The sequence below is a fragment of the Phaethon aethereus genome (genome assembly GCF_964289735.1).
Source record: "Phaethon aethereus genome assembly, chromosome: 2".
NCBI classification, from domain to species: domain Eukaryota; kingdom Metazoa; phylum Chordata; class Aves; order Phaethontiformes; family Phaethontidae; genus Phaethon; species Phaethon aethereus.
Genome location: NC_138582.1, coordinates 110,697,175 through 110,720,342, shown reverse-complemented (window position 1 = coordinate 110,720,342; position 23,168 = coordinate 110,697,175). Strand labels below are relative to the sequence as shown.

The 23,168-nt window shown below is 36.3% G+C and overlaps 1 protein-coding gene across 1 annotated transcript in view; it reads left to right on the top strand.

Moving 5' to 3' along the window:
- Positions 1 to 23,168, top strand: part of CNTNAP2 (contactin associated protein 2) — a gene marked incomplete at its 3' end in the record, with an annotated part of 1,307,043 nt that overhangs the window by 689,337 nt on the left and 594,538 nt on the right. The window contains exon 9 of the mRNA XM_081996846.1: positions 7,582 to 7,731. Within this exon, the coding sequence (XP_081852972.1) occupies positions 7,582 to 7,731 (150 nt within the window). The remainder of the gene's footprint in view (positions 1 to 7,581; positions 7,732 to 23,168) is intronic.

The window sequence follows — 23,168 nt, the reverse complement described above, 5'->3', positions numbered from 1 at the left end:
TAGGAACAGTTACGCTAAGTAACTGATGTGCTGCCATAGTCTATTTCTTAGTAAAGATTAATCCTGGAGCTATTCATCGAGATGGCTACCACTGAGAATGGACAAAATCCTGTGCAATTCCAGGGCACCAGATTGCATTATTAAAGCCACCATTTTAAAGCCACTTGACATGGACTGGAACAGAGGAAGAGGGCGGTGGAAAACAGTGTATTTGTTCATTAACAACAGCATCCTTTCTACAAGCTGAAACACATCTAGAGATTCCTATTTCTAGGTGTATATATTTTCATATCTAAGGTATCTAAGGTACAAAAACACTGCAAAATTTTTTCCTGAGAACAGAGAATGTGAGGAGAAGAGCAGGGAGAGGAGAGGAAAAAGGTTGTGCTTGAAAAGCTAAAATTGTTTCAGCAGTTGCTTGAGATTCTACAAGTGACTAAGCTTAGAATTTGCAAAACATTATTTTTTCTGTCATTCAAGTGCAAAAAGTCTTTCACCTTATTTTATTAGTTTTCAGTAAAAGACAGAACAAAAAAATCATTATGAGTTTGACCATTTTTTGCCAGGTTTATGGTCCATTTCATTGAAATCACCAGTAGTCAAGCCTCTTATAAGAATAGGTTTGAAAGTCATAAAGAATCTGCAGCATTGTAGTTGTATGTATTTGCTGTATTTTCAGTTTACTGCACAACAGTACTACCTATGGAAATAGGAAAATTACCTACTTTTTTTTTTTTTAAATACATCCTATATATAAAAGGCCAGAGAAGTATTTAAAGCTAAACATTGATCTTTTCCTTCTGGTATTAACTTGCAGAGAAAACTCACTATAAATAAAATATCACCAATGGGCAAAATTTTGGCATGTTTCCAACTACTCACCTTAGAAAAGAACCCTGAGCTTAAACATGAGGCCAAAACTCGTCATAACTGTTTTGGTTTTGTTGGAGAACAGGGTTTTCCCTCATTAAAATCCCTTCAAGGACTGCATTTGCCGCTGTCTTAGCTTACTCATTATCTGGATAGCTGAAAAATGACTAAAACTTAAAACGAAAAGGACTTTTCTGAATTATAAGTCCTAAAACAGATTATATAGTTTGATAGTTTATTCCATAAACTATCTCAAATATTATCATAGGAAGAGCTGTGGTTTTGTTTTTCCAGTTTAAAAATACGATTAGCTAAACACAGAAAACCATGGCTCTTGTAATGGTGATTTTAATTTTTTTTTCTGATTTAATATTAATGGCATATATTGCTGTATATTTGAATACAGCTGAATGTTTCAAACAAAATATTGTTAGCTTGTTTTCTTATACTCAGAAATACTGGTGCAAAGTTGTACTGAATTAGTGAGGGATTAGGTAGGAATAGCAACTACAACTCCACCCTCAGATGAAACACGGTGCTGGCTGGCTAAAGTGAAAGCAGTTAGAAACAAACCTCTCCCTCTGCCTTCAGCCTCAGACAGTGTGGGTCTTGCCATTGGCAGAGAAACTTTGACTGGACTTCTGGATTCCTGGATTACAGGGAATCCACACAGTCATTGCTGAAAACCCAGGAAAGCCTCCTTGTTTCCAGCAGCCCTGTGAGGCTTGTTCGTGTGTCTGCTCCCTGTTCTGCTCTGGAGTCTCTCCATCCAGAGTATTGAGGGTTTCAACTCCTAATAAGAAATTACAAGAAAATACAATATAAAATATGTACTACAACATTAGGAACTAAAGACCAGTATGCAGCCGCATAGCCTTACATTGTTTCAGTGCTTCATGGAGTGCTAATGATACTATTCTTTCCCTGTTTTAAACATTTTAACTGATTTTGGCTTACAGTCAGCTTGTCAGATGAGGTTCTGTTCTGAAGTAGCAGGTGTTAATGTTGTTGACTTCAGAATAATTTTGTCCATGTATCAGCAGACTGTACAAGCTGGCACTCATTAATAGCCACTGCAAGGGTTAGTACCTTTTACAGGAAGATTTGATTGCACAAGATTAACTGCAGAAGAATTTGAGATTTTTGCTACTATAGTTTTCTTCAAGGCATAACTCGACCAGATGTTACCTTTCTAAGTAAGTTCTCCATTATGTATTAAACTCTTGTACCTTTTTGGTATTCGTTAATCTAGTCCTTCTTCCATGCCTGTAATAAGCAAAACATCTGTTTCTTCTTGTTCAATCAAAGTGCCCACCTCAAGAGTCCTACTTTTAAAATAATGTTATTTAAATAGAAATCCTAGATAGGGAGGATGCATTTCATTAACATATTTAATTTGCATATGAAACCAGCTTTTCCAGAACTCAGCAGGGAATTTGTGGTGGCAGCAGTATGTGTTTCTTTGTTTTCTCAACTTGTATACCAGAAAGTTACAGTAAGAAAAAAAAAGAATGCAAATAAATATGTGTATCAGCTCAGATGAGAGAGATTAAACTGAAATAAGAAATCATTGTTGTGCATCTGGGATGTTGTCCATCCTAAACTTTTCAGCTGAAAATTCTTTTAATAGAAAAAGCCATAGTCTACTCTTAATATTAAGTCTTGGTTTACAGAAAGATCTCAGTTAAGCTTGCCTTTTTTAAGTGCAAGCAGAAATAATTCAATATACATGAGGCATGTAATAAAATATCACAATAAAAATAGGCCATGCAGTTGTACAAATGTATCCCCTGTGGGAGAATATACCATGTATCCCAATAACAATTTAAATCCCTGGAACAGAGCATTATCACATTAAGAAAGGAGGGTTGACACTACCGCCTCTAAACCACATGAAAATAAAAAGCAGATAAAAAAAGTGGCAGACATAAAAAGTGCTCTTAGTTACACTACCGGGGAGCACAATTCTGTAAAGACAAAAGCAAGTATTTGCTTAGTGCTAGTGAGCAATTCTCATTATCATTCATAGGTAACTCCACTGAAAAATGTAGCAGTAAGAAGTTTTCTAAGCAAACGTAAAATGACACTTGAATTTTTGTGGCAACTTCAAGCCATAACAGTTGGGAATATTACAGCCATACTGTAAAGCTCCATAACAATGGCTAATACATGTAGCTAAGAAGACACCCTTAAGTCGTGATCATTTTCTAGTCAATACAGCGAAGAGTTCATAACACAGAAACAGTGTGATCTTTCAGGAACTGACAGGCAATTATTTTTAATACAGGAAAAATACCAGTGCTTTTCCAATCATGCCTCTAGCAAGCAGCTTGCAGACAGCAATGTGTCCCCTTAGTATATTTTGCTAAATGCTGTGCACACAAAGAGAATGCATGGAATTAGCTTTTGCTGGTATCCTGCAGCTCTCCTCATGTTCTGATTTCTATTTGGTCTGCTCAGCAGATCCACTTGCTCCGCTGATCCACCTTTCCTCTGCCTGCTTCTTGCCTTGAGTCATTGCGAGGTTGTTTTTCAGTATGGTTCTAGCCAGCCTTTTCCCTTCACTGCACACTGGGAGAGCGTACCGCAGATACTAGCGAGAACTAACTGTGCACTTCTTAGACTGGCATATTGCATGCCATTTTAACTTGTTAATTCATCAGATAGCATCACCTGTTTATGTGCTTTAATAAAGAATGTTTTGGGACTTTCCAGGATGTGCAGAAATCCATGCTGAGTTGGACAAATAGTTTCCCCCCCATCCCACCCCCCCAAAAAAAAAAGAAAAAAGTGAGCGACTCCAATTCACAAATTGGTTGTGATGGAAATGGTGGCTTGCTTTCCCCACCCCCACCCCCCCAGTATTTAGGCTATTTGTTCAGGGAGAAGCTAGGCTGAGTTAATTTCTCTCTTTTTTTCATGTCACACTTCCTAAAAGAGGAAGCTGAACTCTCTCATAAAGGTTAGTCAGGGAGTAAAGCATGTAGCAGTAAATAGCTATACAGTCTGATGTACGAGATTGTCTTCCTAGCCTGCATACATGGTTCTGCTCCCTGTTCCAGTGATTTAAAGTATGTCATACAAGAACAAGGGTATTGAGAGACTATTGCAGGGCAGACTAAAGTATGCAGTCAAAAAATACAGATTAAAATAAATTATTTTGCATCTCCTGCAATATTCAGTTTAAAACACTTTTCACATTAGTACCATCAGTTTATTCTTTTATGAAAGAGTATCTTCAAGAGGTGATGATGGCAAACTAAGGCTTATTATAAGAAATACAGTGAACTTCCAATTTCATGACATGATCAACTGTCTTTAGCTTGATCAGTTGTCGTTGTGGGTTGACCTCGGCTCCTCTACCTCCTACTCCCGAGCAGCACAGGGGGAACGGGGGGCTGCGGTCAGTCCATATAGGCTCCTCTCTGCCGCCCCTGCCCTCGCACGTTGCTCCCCTGCCCCGGCACGGGCGCTCCGCAGGCCGCGGCTCCCTCCGAAGACACCCACCCGCTCCGGCGGAGCTCTGCAGGGGAACCGCTGCGGGGGGGCGGCCGGAGCCCCTCCTCCCGCTCTGCCTTCGGGGCTGGCGGGGCTGTTTCTCACACGGCTCCCCTCACCCCTCGCGCCGGGCCGGGCCTTGCCCTGTCTCAGCTGCGCCTTCCCCGAGGCCGAGGGGTTGAGCCGTGCCCTGTGGTGGGGCCGCTGGGGCCGGATGGAGCCGGAACGGGGCAGCCCACCCCCCTCCTCACAGAGACCTCAAGAGCCAGCGGAGCCCCGCCAGCATGTGGGCGCCTGCAGCAGGTGAAGTTTTATATGAATGTTTGTATCTAATTCTGTTGAAATTGCCTGGAACGTTTTGCCTGTTTGATGAATGATCTCAAAAAAATATATCAAACCACAAACTTTGGCCTTGAAAGTTAGTACTGTGAAAGCTTTAAGAGGGAGACATTTGCCAGGTCAAGACATCAGACACCACAGCAAATTCAGCCCAGGAGTGAGAGAAAACCGGTGATGTTTTGGGTGCTTATGGGAGGTGGACATGTTTGGAAGAACCCTGTGGAGGTGTGACATCATTTCTCTAGTCGCAGTTTGTCAAGGTGCAAAAGCTTATCTTTTGATATAATACAAGTGATGGTGCAAGGTAGGCTGACACTTTCTTGCCTAATGTCCTGTTGTTTCCTGGTTTCTGCAGTATCCTCCTTCCCAGAGGATGCTTTAGACATACCTCCCTCTGGACTCACTGACGAACAGCCCATGCTACTGTTTTTGTCCCTTGTGTTTTAATAGCCAAGTTTTAATTTTGTCCAGAAGTGTCTAATCATTGTTACTCAGTTTAAGGCAATACTGAATACCTCAATAAAAACTGACATAGATTTTTTTTAATGATAGGTCATCTCAAGCTGGAAAATTGGGATTTTAAGTATGTTCTGTTAAGCTTCAGTTGTAGAAACAAACACTATAACAATTTTGGTTTGGAACTCTATAAAGAAGTGATTCAGAGAAATTCAAACTTAAGAAATTTAAATGCAATAACATCAAAGTGTTACTAAGCAGACATCTTTATTGCAGCGCTGGATGCATGGGGGATATCTCCTCCTAACATGCGTGCGCTGAAACAAAAGTTCATCCTCTATATACCTTAAAGACATGAATATTTACACGTTTTCCAAGAAATCACCGCCTCCTTGCTTATCTACTACCTTTACATAATGCTGGCGTTGCAAAACTGCACTACGCATGCGCGGGGGTCTCAGGTGGTCTCGGGTGGTCGTTTGAGGAGTTAGTCCCCTACTCCTTTTTCCCTTTTATGGTCACGGGTCTCTTGAGGATAATTTCTTCTCCTTGGATGTTTACCCCTTCTGTTGTTCAGCCAAGCGGTTCCTTCTTATCATCTTTGTTAGAGCATTCCTGCCAGTCTGTCTCTACACGCAAGGTTAAGGTATCTTCTCTGTTCTCTTTAATCTCTCAGTCCTTGCTCTTAACTCTTGTTTGTTTTAATTTTCATGAGGCCTGCTTTCCTGGTGATTAACCCTTTACACATAGTTACAACGTTAACATTGAGGCAAATACAGCCTAAGGACTGTGAGAGTAGACCGTTAAACATAATCACACAGTTACTAGGCTAAAGAATTCTATACTGAAGTCAAACTAATTATGTAATCAGTAACCTTCCATATATCAAGAAATTTGCAAAACATAGAGTTGATTAGTGACACATGCTAAAACCTTATAATTGTTTAGATCCTTGTTTCAGAAGGCATATCTTCTTTTCCTTTCTGAGTTTATTATAAGTAAAAATTAACATTATGTGGGTTGTAATTATGTGTTTTTCTTCTTTGTTTGTCAAATATAATGAAAATGGAAAAAAGAGCTCCCAAACAGAAAGAGAACTTTTCTCATGTTTAGTATATTAGGTCTTTCACTAGATCGAACAAGTTTTGGTAGGAACATTTCTTACTGACATATTTTTTAAGAGGCTTCTGCCACTTTTGTTCACACTAATGAATATTCCAAGAATATTCCAAGGTATAACACTCAGTGTTATTTCAGGACTTGATATTGTATTTTGAACAAACATGGAGAAGCAGTGGGGAAAAAAATATTCATTAAATGTCCAGGTATATCTGTTTACCATGAATATTATTCTTTGTTCATATAAGATAACATTCTTTTGAATACTTGGAAAGTTTGTCTTCCATTATACTTCTGCTGATATTGTGCATCCCACCTTATTTTAGAAAGAGCTTATTGTATTGCATTGTGGTTTATTTTGACAAATGACATTTTGCTAAAGTGACTTAGCACCTTTATTTAGATGGAGAAAGTGTCACATGTAAGAGGCGCTATAATTTGAAATTTACTTTTACTAGAGTGTTTGCTACTTAACTTACTGACCCAACAATAACCTACCTGCACAGTAATGACCAGAACAAACTAGTACCCTTGGCTGTTCTTCAATGGCAGCTTAACGTGCCAGGCAAACTGGCTTCCTTCCAGCTGCTGGAGACAATGTCAGAAGTATATAAATTGTGGTTTCTAAGAGATCTAAATGAATGAACAGATCCATCTGCTTTACTGCTGTCAGTATTGGGAGGATGGTGTACCCCTAAGATTGTGGATTTTGGCAGACATTTGCTGTTTTTGCAGTGCCTCTGTGGTAATGTCTTCATCTTTTGTGACTAGTCTCACATCCCAATGGCAGGATTAGCTGTGAACTCACCTTCCACGTGAGCCTTTCCCCCTCCTATTTTTTCTTTCCTTTTTCTTGGAAATACCTAGCTTTTGATAAAGGCAGCAATCATAAGCATATTGTGCCCTTTGGGCTTGTTACTCAGGATAGTTAAATGGATTAATCAGTATCTTTTCCTTTTGAACTTGATCATAGAAACAAGAGGTATTAGTTATTAGTAAAATGTAGAATATGGCCTTTTGATGGGAAGGGTGAGTGATAACATCTGTAGTTAGAAACAATTATACCTGACAGCAAGGACACTTTGATGGTTCCAAGACCTGTATTTATGATACAATGTTATTTTATTGGTAATGGTTGCTTTAATAACAATGCTTTGTTATTACACTAAAATTACTTCTTTTCTGCAATAGCCTTCATTAAACCTTACATGATGAGTCTGGGAGAGAGACACACAAAACACTTAAAGATAATGAAGATTGGACTAAGTAAAATGTTCCAATGTTTTCTGTTCTTCATAGGCTCTGGTCTCAATGATGGGCAGTGGCATGAAGTCCGATTCCTAGCTAAGGAAAATTTTGCTGTTCTCACCATTGATGGCGATGAAGCTTCAGCCGTTCGAACAAACAGCCCTCTACAAGTTAAGACTGGAGAGAAATATTTCTTTGGAGGTAAAAAAATACCAAAACAAGTACCTGCTTAAAGTGCTGTTGTCTTTTAATCTACATAATGGGTGAAATGAAGCCCAGGATGTAATTCACTCATGTAAATCGTAATATGGCTAAAATGGCTAGGTGCTGCTTGTCAGAAAGTAAAATACTAAATTTAATTTCACTTTTAAGAATCTTTTTATACCTCCTCATCCTTGCAAAAGAAATCATCAGATGTTCTGTACAAGAGTCAGTCTAACTTGGAATGCTTTACCACATCTTCTCTGAACATTTCAGAGACCATTTTCTGAAAGGGCAACCTTCCATTAGTAGTTTAATTAAATGGCACTGAGAAGAGACATAAACTTATCTTTTCAAGTTTGGAATCCTGAAGACAAAAAATATCAATGTTCAGGATAGGTCTTAACCTTTTGCTGATTTTTTTTTTTTAAGAGCTGTCTTGAGAGTGGGTAATTAAGAAGCTTTCATAAATTGAAGGCTTAGATTGTGCAGTATTTCTGTCTATTGACAGACCATATACTAATAAGACTTCTTGCAAATTGTGATTTGAAGGTTTATTCCTCTTACTCTCCAATGTTAGCATTTACAAAAAATCAAAAAAGGCCATCAAAACTCTTGGCTTTTTAAGATATATATTTAAATTTCTATATTAAAAAGCCTATTTAGCATGCCAAAAATATTTTGATACACTACTACCTTATAGGGGAAGGTCATTAAGGGTTTTTTAACTCAAGCGTAAATATTATTTTTTGTACTTTTTAAAAGTTTTTTTAAAAACGTCCAGTTCAGCAGTGGCCTGCAGTCTTTGGTCAAGCAGGATTCTCAGCAAGTTCAAATGCTAAGATCAAAAAAGAGTTGGAAGTTGTACTTCTGAAGTGTCCCATATGTGTGAGGTTGCATATGAAAGCTTCAGGCAGAGAACACAAATTTTAAAAGTAGACTTTATCAGTATTGAAAACTGGTGTTTTTTCAAAGTTACAAGGTGCATAGCTAATGAAAATTAAATATAAATGTGATGCTATAAATAGTCATAACATTACCCAAGTGATAGAAAATTTAGTGGCATATGAAGTACCCTAAGTAGAAAGGGAAAAAATTCTTTCAAGGTCATTCTCATTTAATTATCTCCTATCAGTGGAATCATTAAAAATACATATGGAAATTACTGTTTAAATAATGTTAAAAACCTATAATGTTAATACGTAGTTAATTAAAAATAGATTCTAATCCTGCAGATACTAATGACACACACTTCCCGGAAATGTTCTGGCAATGAAGATAATCACAGTCTAAAACAAATATTACGAAATTAAAGATGATCTGTCACAAGAATTAAACTAACTGTTGCTGCAGCATGCATCTTTTCCAAAGTCCTTAATTCAGCTAATATCCTGAATAATTTTTTTAGCATATTGCCTCAAATGAGAGTTGTAGCATAGCCAGCTGTTGCATGCTGCAGCCTGGAAATTACTTTGTCATCAAAACATACTGTCTTCAATTTGTCAGAACAGTCTTGAGACAGTCTTATTAATTGAAGTTATTAAGCACACATAGGAGAAAATGAAAAGAAATGCCATAGATAATACATCGTGTGTTAAATTCTGTTAACTTTGGTAGGTAAAATCCCCAGACCATTACTACATTTCTGGAGAGAGATTGATTGATTTCTTCTGAAATGTCTTTTACCTCTGGCTCTTTGATTGTGAAGGATAAATTGTCTAGTTTCACCAGGTAGTTTTTATACCCTTTCTGAGTCAAAAGATGGGTTGATTTGTTGTTATTTCAGTTGGATTCTGAAACCTGCTTGACTTCTAATTGTTGACCTGTACTTCGTAATTCCAGCATCCTTCCATAAAAAAAAGTACGCCCATAGATATTGTTCTGGTGGGATATGAAAGTCAGTCATGAATTCCCTGAAGTGTCATTCCCACATTTATTCACCCAAATATATGGTCCCTTTGCATAAACTATGGGGTTTTTATTTTTCCTTATTATCTTTTATAATCTGAAATGTCTTCTAAAGGTGTATCAGAACAATCACAGTCTTCTAACCTTCATGTTCAGTTTTATTTCCAAATAGAAAGTCTGCATTTGCAACACTGTACTTTTTCATTGTAACTGTCTCAAGCTATGAATCTGAGGAAACTTTATTTCTGACTTGGATCTGAGGAACCCATTTATTCTAGTATGCTCCCACATGAATATTTCTATACATATATACACCTGTTGATTAGAGATTACTTGCAACTTAAAGCCAGTCCTTGGGATGCATATTAGAAACCTAATCCTTATATTCACAATCTGCATCTTATGAGGCAGAGGTATTTTTCTTCTATTCCCTCTATATGTATTTGTTCCTGTTTTTTTTTTTTTTTAATAAGCACTTCAGGTTAGCGTTGTTAATAAATAATATCTGTATCAAGAGTATGTAGAGGTGAGAATAGTGGGGAACTTTAAACATTTGCACTACTTGGTAATTTTCATCAAAGATGTTTTCATTAGTTTCATTAGGAGTAAGTTCAGATAAGAAGGTGCCAAATAGATTTTTTTTTTTCTGCGAATACACAGAATTGGTTATGAAAGGCACAACTTGCCTCTTGAATTCAGAAGATAGTCTGTTTGGTTTTTTGCAAACTGCTAGATGTCTATCAGAAAGAACTATCAATTCTTTGTCAATGATAAATTTTCAATGTGAAAAGAAATCTGGTAGATTTCTTTGCTAGAGATTTGAATACAACAGTTACAGGTATTTTGGCTCTATTAGACCTTTCTATTATTAAAATTCAAACATATATCGTAGATGGAGAAGTTAAATGATCAGTTTTAAAGATAGTAATGTTATTGTATTCATCACATACCACTGCTATATTTTTTGATCTTACAAATTACGGAGAAAGCTCAGTTCATTGAATTTGTGTTCGGAGAGCTTGTGGAGCATTTCTAGAAGGCTCTACTCTTCTAATTTAAATTTTCCTATTTAATCTTTAAAAAAGATACCACATGTATGCAAATGTTTTGTTCTCCAAGCTTTCCCTTTCCCTGATTTCAAAATAAGTGTATCTCTCTCTCTTCTGGTCTCCTGGTGTCAGTATAGCAAATATGTACTACAGGCAATGGTGTTGTCTTTGCTGAAGAAAAGATTTAAAGGTTGCGTTTCAGCACCGCAGTACAAAATTTTCCCAAAAATATATTGGAGAATTTAAAGAGAAAAGTAATTACAATGAAATGGATACTGCCTCAAAATAGTAAGGCAGACACTAGATAGACCTTTTCTGTGAAAATAACTACAGCTTTTGCTGTAAGAGAAGTGCCACATATTTGAATGTGAATTTTTGAGACAGTGTGTATTTTTCAGAAGAATGATAATTTTCATGTATTGTTGTCATAACTTTGCACTAGCAATATCCCATAATAGTTTTATAATAAATAAACAATGTCAAAATTGGGAATAGATTAAAGATTGAGTGGGCAAGGAGAACATTGCTATGCCAAATGTAATGATAAAATACTCCAGACAAATCAGAAATATTAAGCTGACTTTTACACAGATTCGCAGCAATGTCTGAAAAAGCCCTTAATTTTATTCACAGTATTTTGATTAGAGCTTGATTATGACTCAGTTCAGTGTAACTGCAGAAATAACAGGAGGAATGCAGAGACATAGGATGGTTCTGCATTTATTCATGGCATTAGAAGTGTTGGCATAGGCTGGAACAAGCCTGTGAGTCACACTGCACCCTCCCTTTGTGCATGAAAATGGGTACAGTAAGTACAGTTGAACATGGTGTAGACCCTAAAGACATGAACAAAAGATAGCTTGTTTGGACATTGAGTGGTATACTGGGCCTGGATAGTCAACCCCTCTATCTAGTAGCAGCCTCCAGATACCACTTTGAGAAAGCTGGCCTTTTAGAGAAGCCAGACCTGATTGACACTCTCTTCAGTTTCCCTCAAAAGTAGTTCCTAAATGTGTTCTGGAAAATGCTTGTCATTGACCACCAACCCCAAATTTTTATAACATGTACAGCAATATGGGAATAAAGGAGATGTGGAAATCAGAATCTTTTGTAACTTCTGCCCACAGAACTAACTTTTCTAGTTTTGAAAAATCCTTAAATCATAAATCATAAGAGGATTCTTTATTTCTCTGTCAGAGAGAATAAATTATGTTCAGTACTGTTACAGTCTCCCCCCCCTCGCCCCTTCCTTTGTGCCTCTTCTGTGCTGTCTCCCAGCACTACTAAGATCCTCCCAAGGGACAGACAGAAATGATGTTAATGATGTTTTATTCAAGCCTAAGAGTTAGGGTAAGCTGTGTTAAAATCAGATTGTAGATTGTGTGAATGTGTGCTGGTGTATGTGGGAGGGTGGGTGCTAATTGCCTCTTACCCTTCTGTGTAACTGTTCCTCTCTCCACACTGGCTTTATTTTCCTTCTCCTTTTCTCTTTCTTGTCTTGAATTTGTTTTTTTTGATAGAAGTGAACTTCCTCTCACTTCTAAACTCTAGAGAATGATGTTTCTTTGTTGTTTCCAATTATCTGCATAAAAGAAAAAAGCACAACAGAGAAAGTGAATCACAGAGTGAAAATGAGTCCACTAACCTCATTTGCACTGTTGGAAATAAGGGGCTTTTGTGAGGCATCTTAAGCTTGCACTCAAACCACCTAATAGCTGCCTAGTGCCCAGAGGAAATATTTGATTAGAGACATAATTTTGACTTGTTTCTATTTTACAGCATTTCTTTTTAATTTTGTCTACTTTCTCGCTCTTTTTCACTGGCTTAAGGATGGGAGAGTTTTTAGTATGAGTGATAAGTCTTCATTGAGAACAAATGTATGCAGTGAGCATCTGTCAATCCACTGTGTGCTGTTTTTTTCTTAGAAGCAAAGGTGAATGGACTATGCAAAGTTTCGTATGGGAGACCAGTCTATGGCATACAGAAGGTCACTCCTTTCTGTATGACTGTACAAAATGCACTCTGTAAGGAGACTTGTTCCTAGAGTAGAATTAATCTGTTTCTGAAAGTTGTGTTGGTGTAAAATCCCGTAGAATTAGAGATGGTGGAAGGAGGAGGCAGAAAGGAAGTCAAGCGAAAGAGAAAAAATACCTTTCCCTGTTTCACATGTGGTGGGCTCTCCTGCACGTGAATCTTCTGTTCTTAAAACCTGTCTTCTATAACCAAAGCCTTTGGGTGGTATGCCTGCAGTTTTTACCAAGTTATCCATTGTTATCTTTATGTAAAGTGGTCATTAACAACTGTTACACATCATGGTCAGACTTCCTAGGTAGTGTTACTGGGATTTCAAAAGCACACAGATTATCATAAACACAAGTATTAGCAGATAGAAAGAGGGCAATGGGACTTTTTGTAGCTCAAATTCAAATGTGTTCAGCAAAACCAGAGTTATTAGCTGTTACATGACAAACAAACAGGACCCAACAATGGCAACTCAGGTTTTGTCACCTAATAAAGGAAACTAAAGTACCTGCTGACATCATTTTCTCAAGCCTGCAGCTTCTCACATCTCAATAAGTAACAATGATGTTGGGTTGTTGATCAGATTTTTAATATGTCAGGGCTTCAGTTTTGGTGACCACTTGTTTCTTTTGCATGTATGGCCATGAGACAGGATGGTCAAATTTGCATTTCTTGTGGAAAGGGTACTTTTGGTGTGATTTGCAATCTTTCTTCTCATGATCATAGCTCTGCTGTAAGCTTAAATACAAATCCATCAGAACAGAAAACAAATTCAAAATAACGCAGAGTATAATGTGATTTTTTGTATCTTCAACATTTATCTTCATGAATCTTCCCAGGTCAGTCCTACAAAATAATGATAAACACAAACAAAGGAAATAAAAGAATTGCAATGGGTTGTCTTTTTTAACAGCCTTCATACTTTGGATTGTTACATCCAGAATATTTATAAGTCAGTAGATGAGCAAAGAATGCAAGTGTACAGAATGTATAAACCTGAGCAAAGCAAGGAAGTGGTTTTGTAGTAAGTAAAAAAAAAAAAAAGGCAAGCAATTATAGACACCTAAGCCTCTCTCTGTTATTTAATACATTATTCAAATTCATTATTATTTCGTCTGCTTTCTTTCATTATGAACAATGAAACACAGCTGAATTCACACTTCTTTTATACAACTGAGAGAACTGAAGGGAGTTGATCAACATTGCCCATTAACTCATTGAGTTTTATGCTTTTTTCATCATGTTTAAAGTTTTATTTATTTCATTCAGATAATTTGAATGTTAGACAAATGAGACCAGGTAGAATAATGGTGATATTCTGTGATTAATTTTCAGTGATGTTAGTAGTATTGTTAGTGATGTTATAATATGCCAATCCACCAACACGTATACAACAGTACAAGCAGAAATGCTGGAGATAGATTGATCTCCTGAAGAAAAAAAAGTGCAGGCAGAAAGCTGATACTTTGCGCAAGCAAATAAAAGATCAAATGTATGATAATGTGAGTTTAGGAATGGATACATGGGAGCATGAGTCTTGCTGGAATAACTTCAGATTTTGAGCAAAGGCCTGTTAGAGATGAGAAATGTCTGCCCACTGAAAAATGAATGAATGAAGTTTTGAGATGTGCTTTCCTTGTTATATAACATGATTCTCTTGCTAAAATGAAGGTGTTAGCCACAGAGTATATATGCAGCAGTTTCTCAAAAAAATAAAGTGAAGGAACGGAATCTCTTTTGCTTTACTTTCTTGCAAGCACTAATGCAAGTTTCTGTGTGCAGCAGATAAAAGAACAACAAATTTTTCAATACATTTTCTTTTCTCCTATTGCCATTTAAAACCGTGAATGAACAAAGAATGAGGAAGTAAATCTGCATGAACATGGGCAGGAGCGAACTGACCTAATGGAACTCTATTGTTTCTAATTCTGTGTGTATATGATTTATTTCCTTTTTCACAAATGCAGTTGTTATACTGTTGCCTGAGTCTCAGTCAGAAGTAAATTATATCAAGTCTCTGAATATTGCAGAAAAACCAATTAAAAATAGAGGAAATTCCCTATATGGTACAGCTCTTGACTCCAAAGGGAAAGGAAAAGGGATTGTAAAAATTAGTAAAGCTTCTTCTGAAAGAGAAACTTTTGGAGAAGGAAATGTCTGGTGAAGACCCAAAAGAGAGCTGTTAGAGACGTACTCAAAAGTGGCAATTAGGTCAAGCTACAAGGTCTTTGGTACCAGTAGCTGAAAAAACTGCCTACAGGAGGGGATGGGCAGGTATTTCAACAAGCAGCAAATGTTGGGAGGAATGTTAACCAGTACTAATCACTAGACAGTATTAATTGAGGCTGTGTGGTTTTAGAACACTGAAAATAATGTAGTCTGTTGATGGCATTAGGAATCACAAATACGCTTGTGTGAGTATGTCAAATTGTGTTGTGAAAAACAAACACATATGCTTTCCTGGTGTGTGAAAATAATCATACTCTGAAATACTGGAGAACACTAATTAATACTGGAGTAGCACTTCTACCAGCTTAACCTTTTTTCCCAAGTGTATCCTGGTTCTGCTCCTAGGTGTATGAATGTGCTTATTGTCCATAGCCATAATTCAACACACCTACAGGAAAAAAGAAAAAAAGGAGAAAAGGTAAATTCTTGGTGCCATCAATAGGCTATATTGATTTCAGAGGCTTTTCTTGTTTTGGGGAGTGACTTACCAGTGCTTCTCAGTGGATTTTCCATAGGTGTTAAAGTATCTGTGGTTTTCGTCTTCAAAATAATAGAACCTACCTCAGCCTCCCCTTTTCATCCTACCCCCTCTCAATGTGAGCCAAATTTTCAATTGCATTTCAAGTATGTGAGTCCCTATTAATACTATAAACAACACTAATTGAGAAGGTGCCTACCTGCCATTGATTCTGGTGGTAGTCGGACAACTGACTCGCATGTTTCAGAAAATCTACCTATCTATACAATTATAAAAATTAATAACTCTGGAAATCTGGTTTAATGAGTCATAAATGCATAACGAGGGAAAAAAATCGGGATATGTTCCAGAACTTGCCAAAAGATGGTGTTTGTGAAACTGGGAGTAGAGCAAAAATATAATTATTCAGATAAGAGGCTTCCCTGACTCATATGGTCTGAGCTGAGAACGATTCTCAGTGCTGATTGTAAATACTGGCTCATGTATGAAACCTGACTGGAGCTCAAATTAAATTTATCATTACTGTCTGCTGCTTCTACTATGTAAGCAAACTGCAGGTAGCCCTTTATGTCTAGGGCAGACTGTCAATTAAACCCTTGCATGCCTACAGTCCCAGGTTGTTATTATCACCTTTCCCTGAAGACAACAAATCCCATCATATAAAACTGGCAGTCTAGGGCTCTAACAGGAACACTTGTTAGTGCTGCTTTTTTAAATAATGAAGTAGATTTTAAGGGCTTGTATCTTTCCAAAGAAAGCACTTTATTGAATCCCATAGTCAGTGGCTTAGTGCTGATTTATCTGCATAAATTGGCAAAACTGAACTGTGAAGCTGAAACAGAATGTGTAAAGCTTTGTTTTTCTCTGATCAGCAAAGCACTGAGCTTACCTGTGTAATACTTTGCAGTGGGAAGTAACAAGTTGGAGATGCACAAATCTCCAGAGTGGACTGCTGATGGCAACTGGCTTATTGCCCAGTTTAAGGGCTTTAAATTACCTTGTCAAAGTATGTCTACTTTAGGTTTAATCTGGGGTGCATAAGGTTTTGGTAGTGCAGCACTGAATATTTAATATTGATGTTCTCTTTAGGAGTGAATTGATAGTTAACCAGCAAAGTACTAGACCATTTTGGGTTATTGAGTCCTGTCAAAGACACTGTCATTCAGCTTATTCACTGGATGACCACAATACTTAGCCCCCCCCCCGCCTAAAACAGAGCAATTTAGCTGAGATTGGGAAATTAGCATAAATAGTAACTGTAGAGCTGTTAAAAAGTACTGTTTTGAGGGATGATGGTCACTGTAAAGGTTGTATTGTAAACTGGAGAAGAGTGAAACTAGATCTGTTGCCATGGCAATAAAAAATACTCATAGTATGTGCATAAGTGTGTGCATAACTTGAATGATCCTGAGAAGTGATTTTACAGACTTTCTGCATCTGGACTGAGACCTGCATGCTTATAATTTGATCTTGCCCAACAAATCCAAGTGAGATTAGACACTATGACTAGCAATACACAATGACTGAAAATCCTTCAGTAAACAAACTTTTATTTATCAGTAAGAACAAGCCAAATAGTGTTGTAGAGTAGCAGTGTGTGATGTTTATATGTTTGTGTAGGAAGAATCTTGCTTCAATCTATAACAACAAAAATACTCTCAAGGTGGCACTAAGGATATTTCCTTGTGAATCTTTATCCAAGTAGATGAGGCCTCAAAAAGAAGCAAGCTTTAGTGGTGCTTGAAAATGCTGCTTCTGCTTCTGGCACTTACTTCTTTTTCATCATTCTTACTGACCAGACTTCCCAAAACACTTTCTGTACTTGTATGTTATTTTTTTAATCACCTTTTTATTCCAACAGATTCATGTTAATTTTTTGAAAACTAGTTCTTACACTTGATTGTATAAGTTGGAAACTTTTTGTGGAGCTTTAGAATAAATTATTTTTTATTTAATTAGGCCTGTTGTGTTTTCACTGGCATCGTAACCAAACTGAATGGAATTTTGAAAAGAGACGTTCAGATCCTGTGTTCTCATGATTTTCATTCACAGGAACAAGTTGCCCAAAGTCTGATGCTCTTGCTTTTTTTGAAATTCCCTCATTTATACTTATTGCCTTTGCAATGTGTGCTCTGTAGACTTGATAAGAACTTTTCCTTGTTGCATTTTGCTTGATTGCATTCTCAGTATTTCCTCTTATTATGAACTTAGCTAAAGGAGACGAGAAAGCATGAGCAGGAGGGAAAGTTTACCACCTTTTATTTGAATGTCTTAACAATCATGGTGTGAGTAAACAGTGCTCATCCTATTAGTGACTCACAGTTATTCTGTAGATAAATGGTGAAAAAGCTTCAGATAGCACAAAGAGATGGAATGCTGCATGTCTTGATGCATGTTGAAGAAAGGTCACCGAGGAATTATACAGCTGGAGTAATAGATGAATCTTAAATCTTTTTGAGAATGGTAGGGCTCTTTTTGTCAGTTATATATTCTTATTTCATTTTTAAACAGGTTTTATTATATTTATGATCTCAACAAAAGTCAAATAGGACAGGTCTTTATAAATGCAGTGAGTTCTTTTCAGGAATCCTACAAATATTAGCAACGAAATTGTAATCATATCTCATGCTAGTGCCCAGAAATATAAAAATATCACTGCATTGTATCTACCTATCATATGGTAAGTCTCATTTGGGTCAAGAGCTGTATTTTGCTGCATAAAAACAGTGGTTCGTGTTTCTGCTTTTGAGATGTGTCATAAACCACTGTGATGGGTCTACAAAATGACACAACCATGTGTGCATACATGCACGCACCTTAAAAATGCATTCAACGGAACTAGTTTAATTTTATAAAGAAGCCTAAACCCTTTCTCCTAGTGCTTCAACATTTTGATGCGCAAACAAAGAATCAAACTCCATAGCTGGTGCAATCTGCCTGTAGAAACAATTCCTGAATGTCATACAGCCATGTGAAATTTGAAACTTTTTGTTGCTGTCTCTGTTCCATGCTTGGACTTGTAATAGGCAAGTACTTACATTAGAACTAAAATATGTCCTATGCAAAGTCTTTTTAGCTTTCCATTGAAACCTTTTCAGAGTTATGTTCAGGCACTGTAGCTGACACTTGTCCCCAAAAAATTGACTTGGTTTGCATGCATACTTTGCATAATTAATATTCTGACAGCTGAAATGACCTTGTAAATTAAAATTGATAAAGACAGATTTTCAGAAATCACATTTGATTAGAAGAGTAGAAAAGTACTGCAACCAAGGATCTCCATGGCAATTTTGCAGTAAAATTTTCTTTAATTGCATGGAAGAAATTTTCCATGATTTTAATATAATTTGAAAGTGTTGTTTACATTATAATATTGTTATTAGAAATGTACTTGCAGCTACTATGGACTCCAGTGTATTCTTAGTACATCATTACAGCGAGGCAACTGTCCTAGTCTTTACATTTGTTTCCGCAATCAAGAACAAATGTGTAAGGAATCCGCTTGGCTTTCAGTGCTAACCCAGATTTTACTGTACTGGAAAAAAATTAATCTTTTCAACAGGGCGATACCAACGTTCAGGGTGATCTTAAGGAAATTTGTTTCTATCCAACTTTAAAGTTTGGTGTATGACATACAGAACATTTTTCCTTAACCATCATTTATCATGAAACTGCTCAGAAACTAGTCTCATTTACAAAGCTCACTCCATTTTCTGCTTTGCTACTTCCAGAAAATGCAAGGGCAGGAAGAATCTGAGTATTAGCAGTTTCAGAAACAGCCTTAGAGTTTACTGCTCTGTGGATCACAATGACTATGACTCACCTTTCTAATCCTATTGATCTGCAGTTTCATTAGCTTTCAACATCTCAGAAGCTTGCAAACTGTATGTAAGATGTTCTTGCTTAGTGAAATAAATAGCAGTATTTTGCCTGTATCATAAGCCCAAAACTGTTTCAAAAATACTTTGCTTGTAATGAAAGTAAAAGAGGAATTAAAAAAATAAATTATACAAAGTGCATGGATCATTTAAAAATAAAATTAATTAGATTATTATATGTGTAGGTTTTACAACAAAAATACATATTAAGCAAAAAAAATCACTAGTAGAAATGTATAAAACTTTTTTTTTAAATACATGATTGTATCCCATTTCCTTTTCCACATCATATTCTCAGGCTCACTACTTAACAGGCTAAGGGGAATGCTTTAATCTGCATGAACTTTATAATGGTATTTTGGTTTTGGGCTTCAGTCAAAGCTTTTGTGCTTCATTTAATGCACCCTGCTATTCTATAATATATTATGTTATAGTGAAGCACTATTTGTAATTTTTACAGTTATTATATTTCATAACTGAAATTCAAATTTCCTAAAAATTCTTCTTTAACATAGTGGAGTCATTTTGTATTTATTATCTCTGGTGACTAATTGTCATTTTTATCTTAGTTGATAATGAGTGTGTATTCGACTTTTTTGGTAACTTGTTTTCTAGCCTAAATTAAAGATTGCAAGATAAAAGTGGATTTCCCTTTCATCCTCCTAAAAGTCTACCATGGGGGAAATAAAGCTAGAGATTTGGAGAGAGTTCAACACATTCCAGCATGTCTTTATGTGACTCTTATCAAGCCATTTAATATCTGCTGTTCAGTTCAGCTACCCATAAAATGAGATTTAAAGCACTAATTTGGAGTGACTAATTAAAAAAATGGCTGTGCACAACTTTACATTTGGCTTTATTTGCAATATTTTTCTATTAATTTTCCTTGAATATTCAAGTACTAGTTTTTTATTATTAGAAATAATTATAAAAAGTGCATGTTAAGCCCCAGTTAGTGCATATTTACTGAAAGTGGTTTATGTTCATTTGTCAATTTTGAAATCTGAGCTGTTGTAAAAGCAATACTGCATGAAAAGGAAGAGTTTTATGAACAAATATGCTATTTGAAATGTAAGTTATGTTTGGTAGATGTATAAAGGCATTTAAAATTGTTTGTCCCCATTTTGGAAGGCTTATGTGCTTTCCAGACATCATGAATTGCAAATTGTGTATCCATACATGTGTGGTATAAAAATATCATCATGTGATTTCCAGTTTGTAATGCGTTAGTTACATACCTGAACCAGTCAGATAACAGGGACTATGTGATTTATGGACAAAACCAAAACAGAATGAACTTTTAATTGCTAATATAATTTAAGTTTGTGAATTGAAAACAAATTACTTCCTTACTCACTGATGAAATTCAGAAATAATTTCCTGTAATAAATAAGTTCAAGAATTTTTTCATCTCCTTTATGAACAATTTGCTGACTTTTTTTAGAGAAAACATTTGTTGCATATGTATTTTCTGATAAATTTCTTAGGGTTCCACTGTAATAAATTACAATCTGGGAGGCCTATTGCAAGACTTCTTTAAAGGATATTTGTGAGTCAGTTTTGATTTATAAGAGAATGACACAATGCAAATCAAATTTTCAGTTATTGTTACTGATACTAGTGTTACTAAAAAATAATCATCCTATGCACAAAGGATAATGGTGGTGCATCCAGGAATATGCTTTGAAGATGCACTGAAATGAATAGTCTTGAAAGAGTAATATGACTGAATCTTCCTGCCTATTAATGTATTTTTGACAAGCACTTAATTTACAGATATTATAGATATTTGTATTAATAAAATATCTAATAATATAAAAATGGTACTGTGTTCAAGAATTAAATAATTTTAGGTAAACATAAAATAGCATGACTTTTTGTTTTACTAATAGACAAGAACAACATGTTTTTAAACTGAGGGAAGGCTAATTTTTTAACTTAAGAAGCCTGAGAGTTTATTCTGTCTCCAAATAGCAGTTGTAGAGAAAGGGTGGAAAAGGAATATACTTGAATATTTCAGGCTCATTATTTCACAATCTATAAAGACAGGTATACTTTAAGAAATACAAAACTTGTTTTTCTTCTAAGGTTTTTGTGTTATGGAGTTACATATTTGCAAGATCTTATTTGCCAATTTATAGGTGGTAGTAACTGGCATGAAAGATTTCAAATATGGTGTATTGTGTATATCACATATCAATGAAAGAGATTTAACCTTAGAGGTGGCGAAGGGATGGACCGTTGTGTCCCAGCTAGGCTTTGTGATGTACTGATGCTGCCAAGTTTCATAGAACCATTGCCAAAATATGAGTGCTGGAAATAGATGATGAAGTAATATTTAGGCGAGGAAAAAGAGCATTTCATACTTGAAATATCACTTTGAATTATATGAAAACTCACAATCTTGAAATGTTCACTCTTGCAGTATAATAAAAATTACATTAATTAAGCTGCTTAAAGCATTACTGAAAAGTGCTTAGCTGTGTGATCAGAACACTGTATACTGATTACAAAACAGAATAAATGCTGAAGAAATCAATGATTATATTTTTATGTATTGTTTTGCCAGGTCCATTGGTAAGTATGAGCAAATTCTGTGTTTACAGGAGCAGTGTGATTGAGGGGATACACACCACTTACTGTCCTCTAACTTCATGTTAATGCCAAGACAGTGCATGTTGCAAGAGATTGATTAGAGGGCCAGATTATATTTATTCTTCCATACTATGTATTTGCATACCTTTTTTATAAAAACAAGGTAGCTTTTGTGGGAGTTGAAAGCTGAAGGATAAAAATTATTCTGATTCTTAAGCAGTCTGTGTTTCAGTCTGTCTTGGAATCTCAAGGAAAACCGATGCGAAATAACTTGAGGTGTATGAAGGATGTTGAACTCTGTGGATGCTAGTACCATTGCTCTGTGCACATGTGAAATGTAGATGGATAAAGGAGAGTGTAGCCGAGTCATTTTTGGGTGTAGACAAGATAATCTAAAACTCTAAGTAGCCAGTTGTTCATAATTTCCAGTGACATGAAAACTGATGTCCAGGGTACCGTCAGGTCTTTGCTTTCTGACTTGGTTGCCATGCTGCTGTCTCTACTGCTTTCTAAAGAATGTGTAGAACCAAAAGCCAGTTAAGGGGCACTAAAACAGTAACAGTGCCCCAGAACGTAGACATCTAGCAGGTTTGTCATTGAGGCAGGTCCTGCATAGAGTTCTTGCTCCTGAATGCCTTTTGACTTAGAGCTAACAAAAAATATCTTGCAGCTTTTAAGAATACAAATGTAATCAATCTCAATTTCTTTTGGATTTTTTTTATTTAACTTACTATTATTCGGCCTGTATTATAGAGAGCTGGCTATGTTGCTATGCATTTACTCATTTGTCAGTGGAAGGACTCCTTTTTCAAGCAATTCAAACTTCTTGTTCCTACTTAAATCTAAGTCTGAACAATGAATGATGGATAATGTTTGCTAATATACCTGCATCTTGTAATTTCTTCCTCTTCATTCTGTGAGTTAATCTGATTGTAGAAACACATAAATTTCTTAAATAAGTGAAATGCATTTTTGAGAATGTGCCTTTACCTTGTGTTCTGTCTTTACACAGTCATGCTTTTTTACTTAGGGTTGGTTATGAGGGCCTGAATTCCTTAGGCAGCATTCTCCCTACTGTTCTCCCTCTTATCTTTCTTCCCTGCCCCTGATTTTTGACTCCATCCTCCTCCCCTCTTTCCCAGCACACTGTCCAGTATCTCTCAATCAAGGTGAAGAGATGAATGACTTCTATTGCAAGAAGAGAGCATGAAGCGTGAGCACAGTGCACTCTAATTCGTCTTCTGTCTGAATGTAAAGCAGGCTCTATCACCCAGGCTG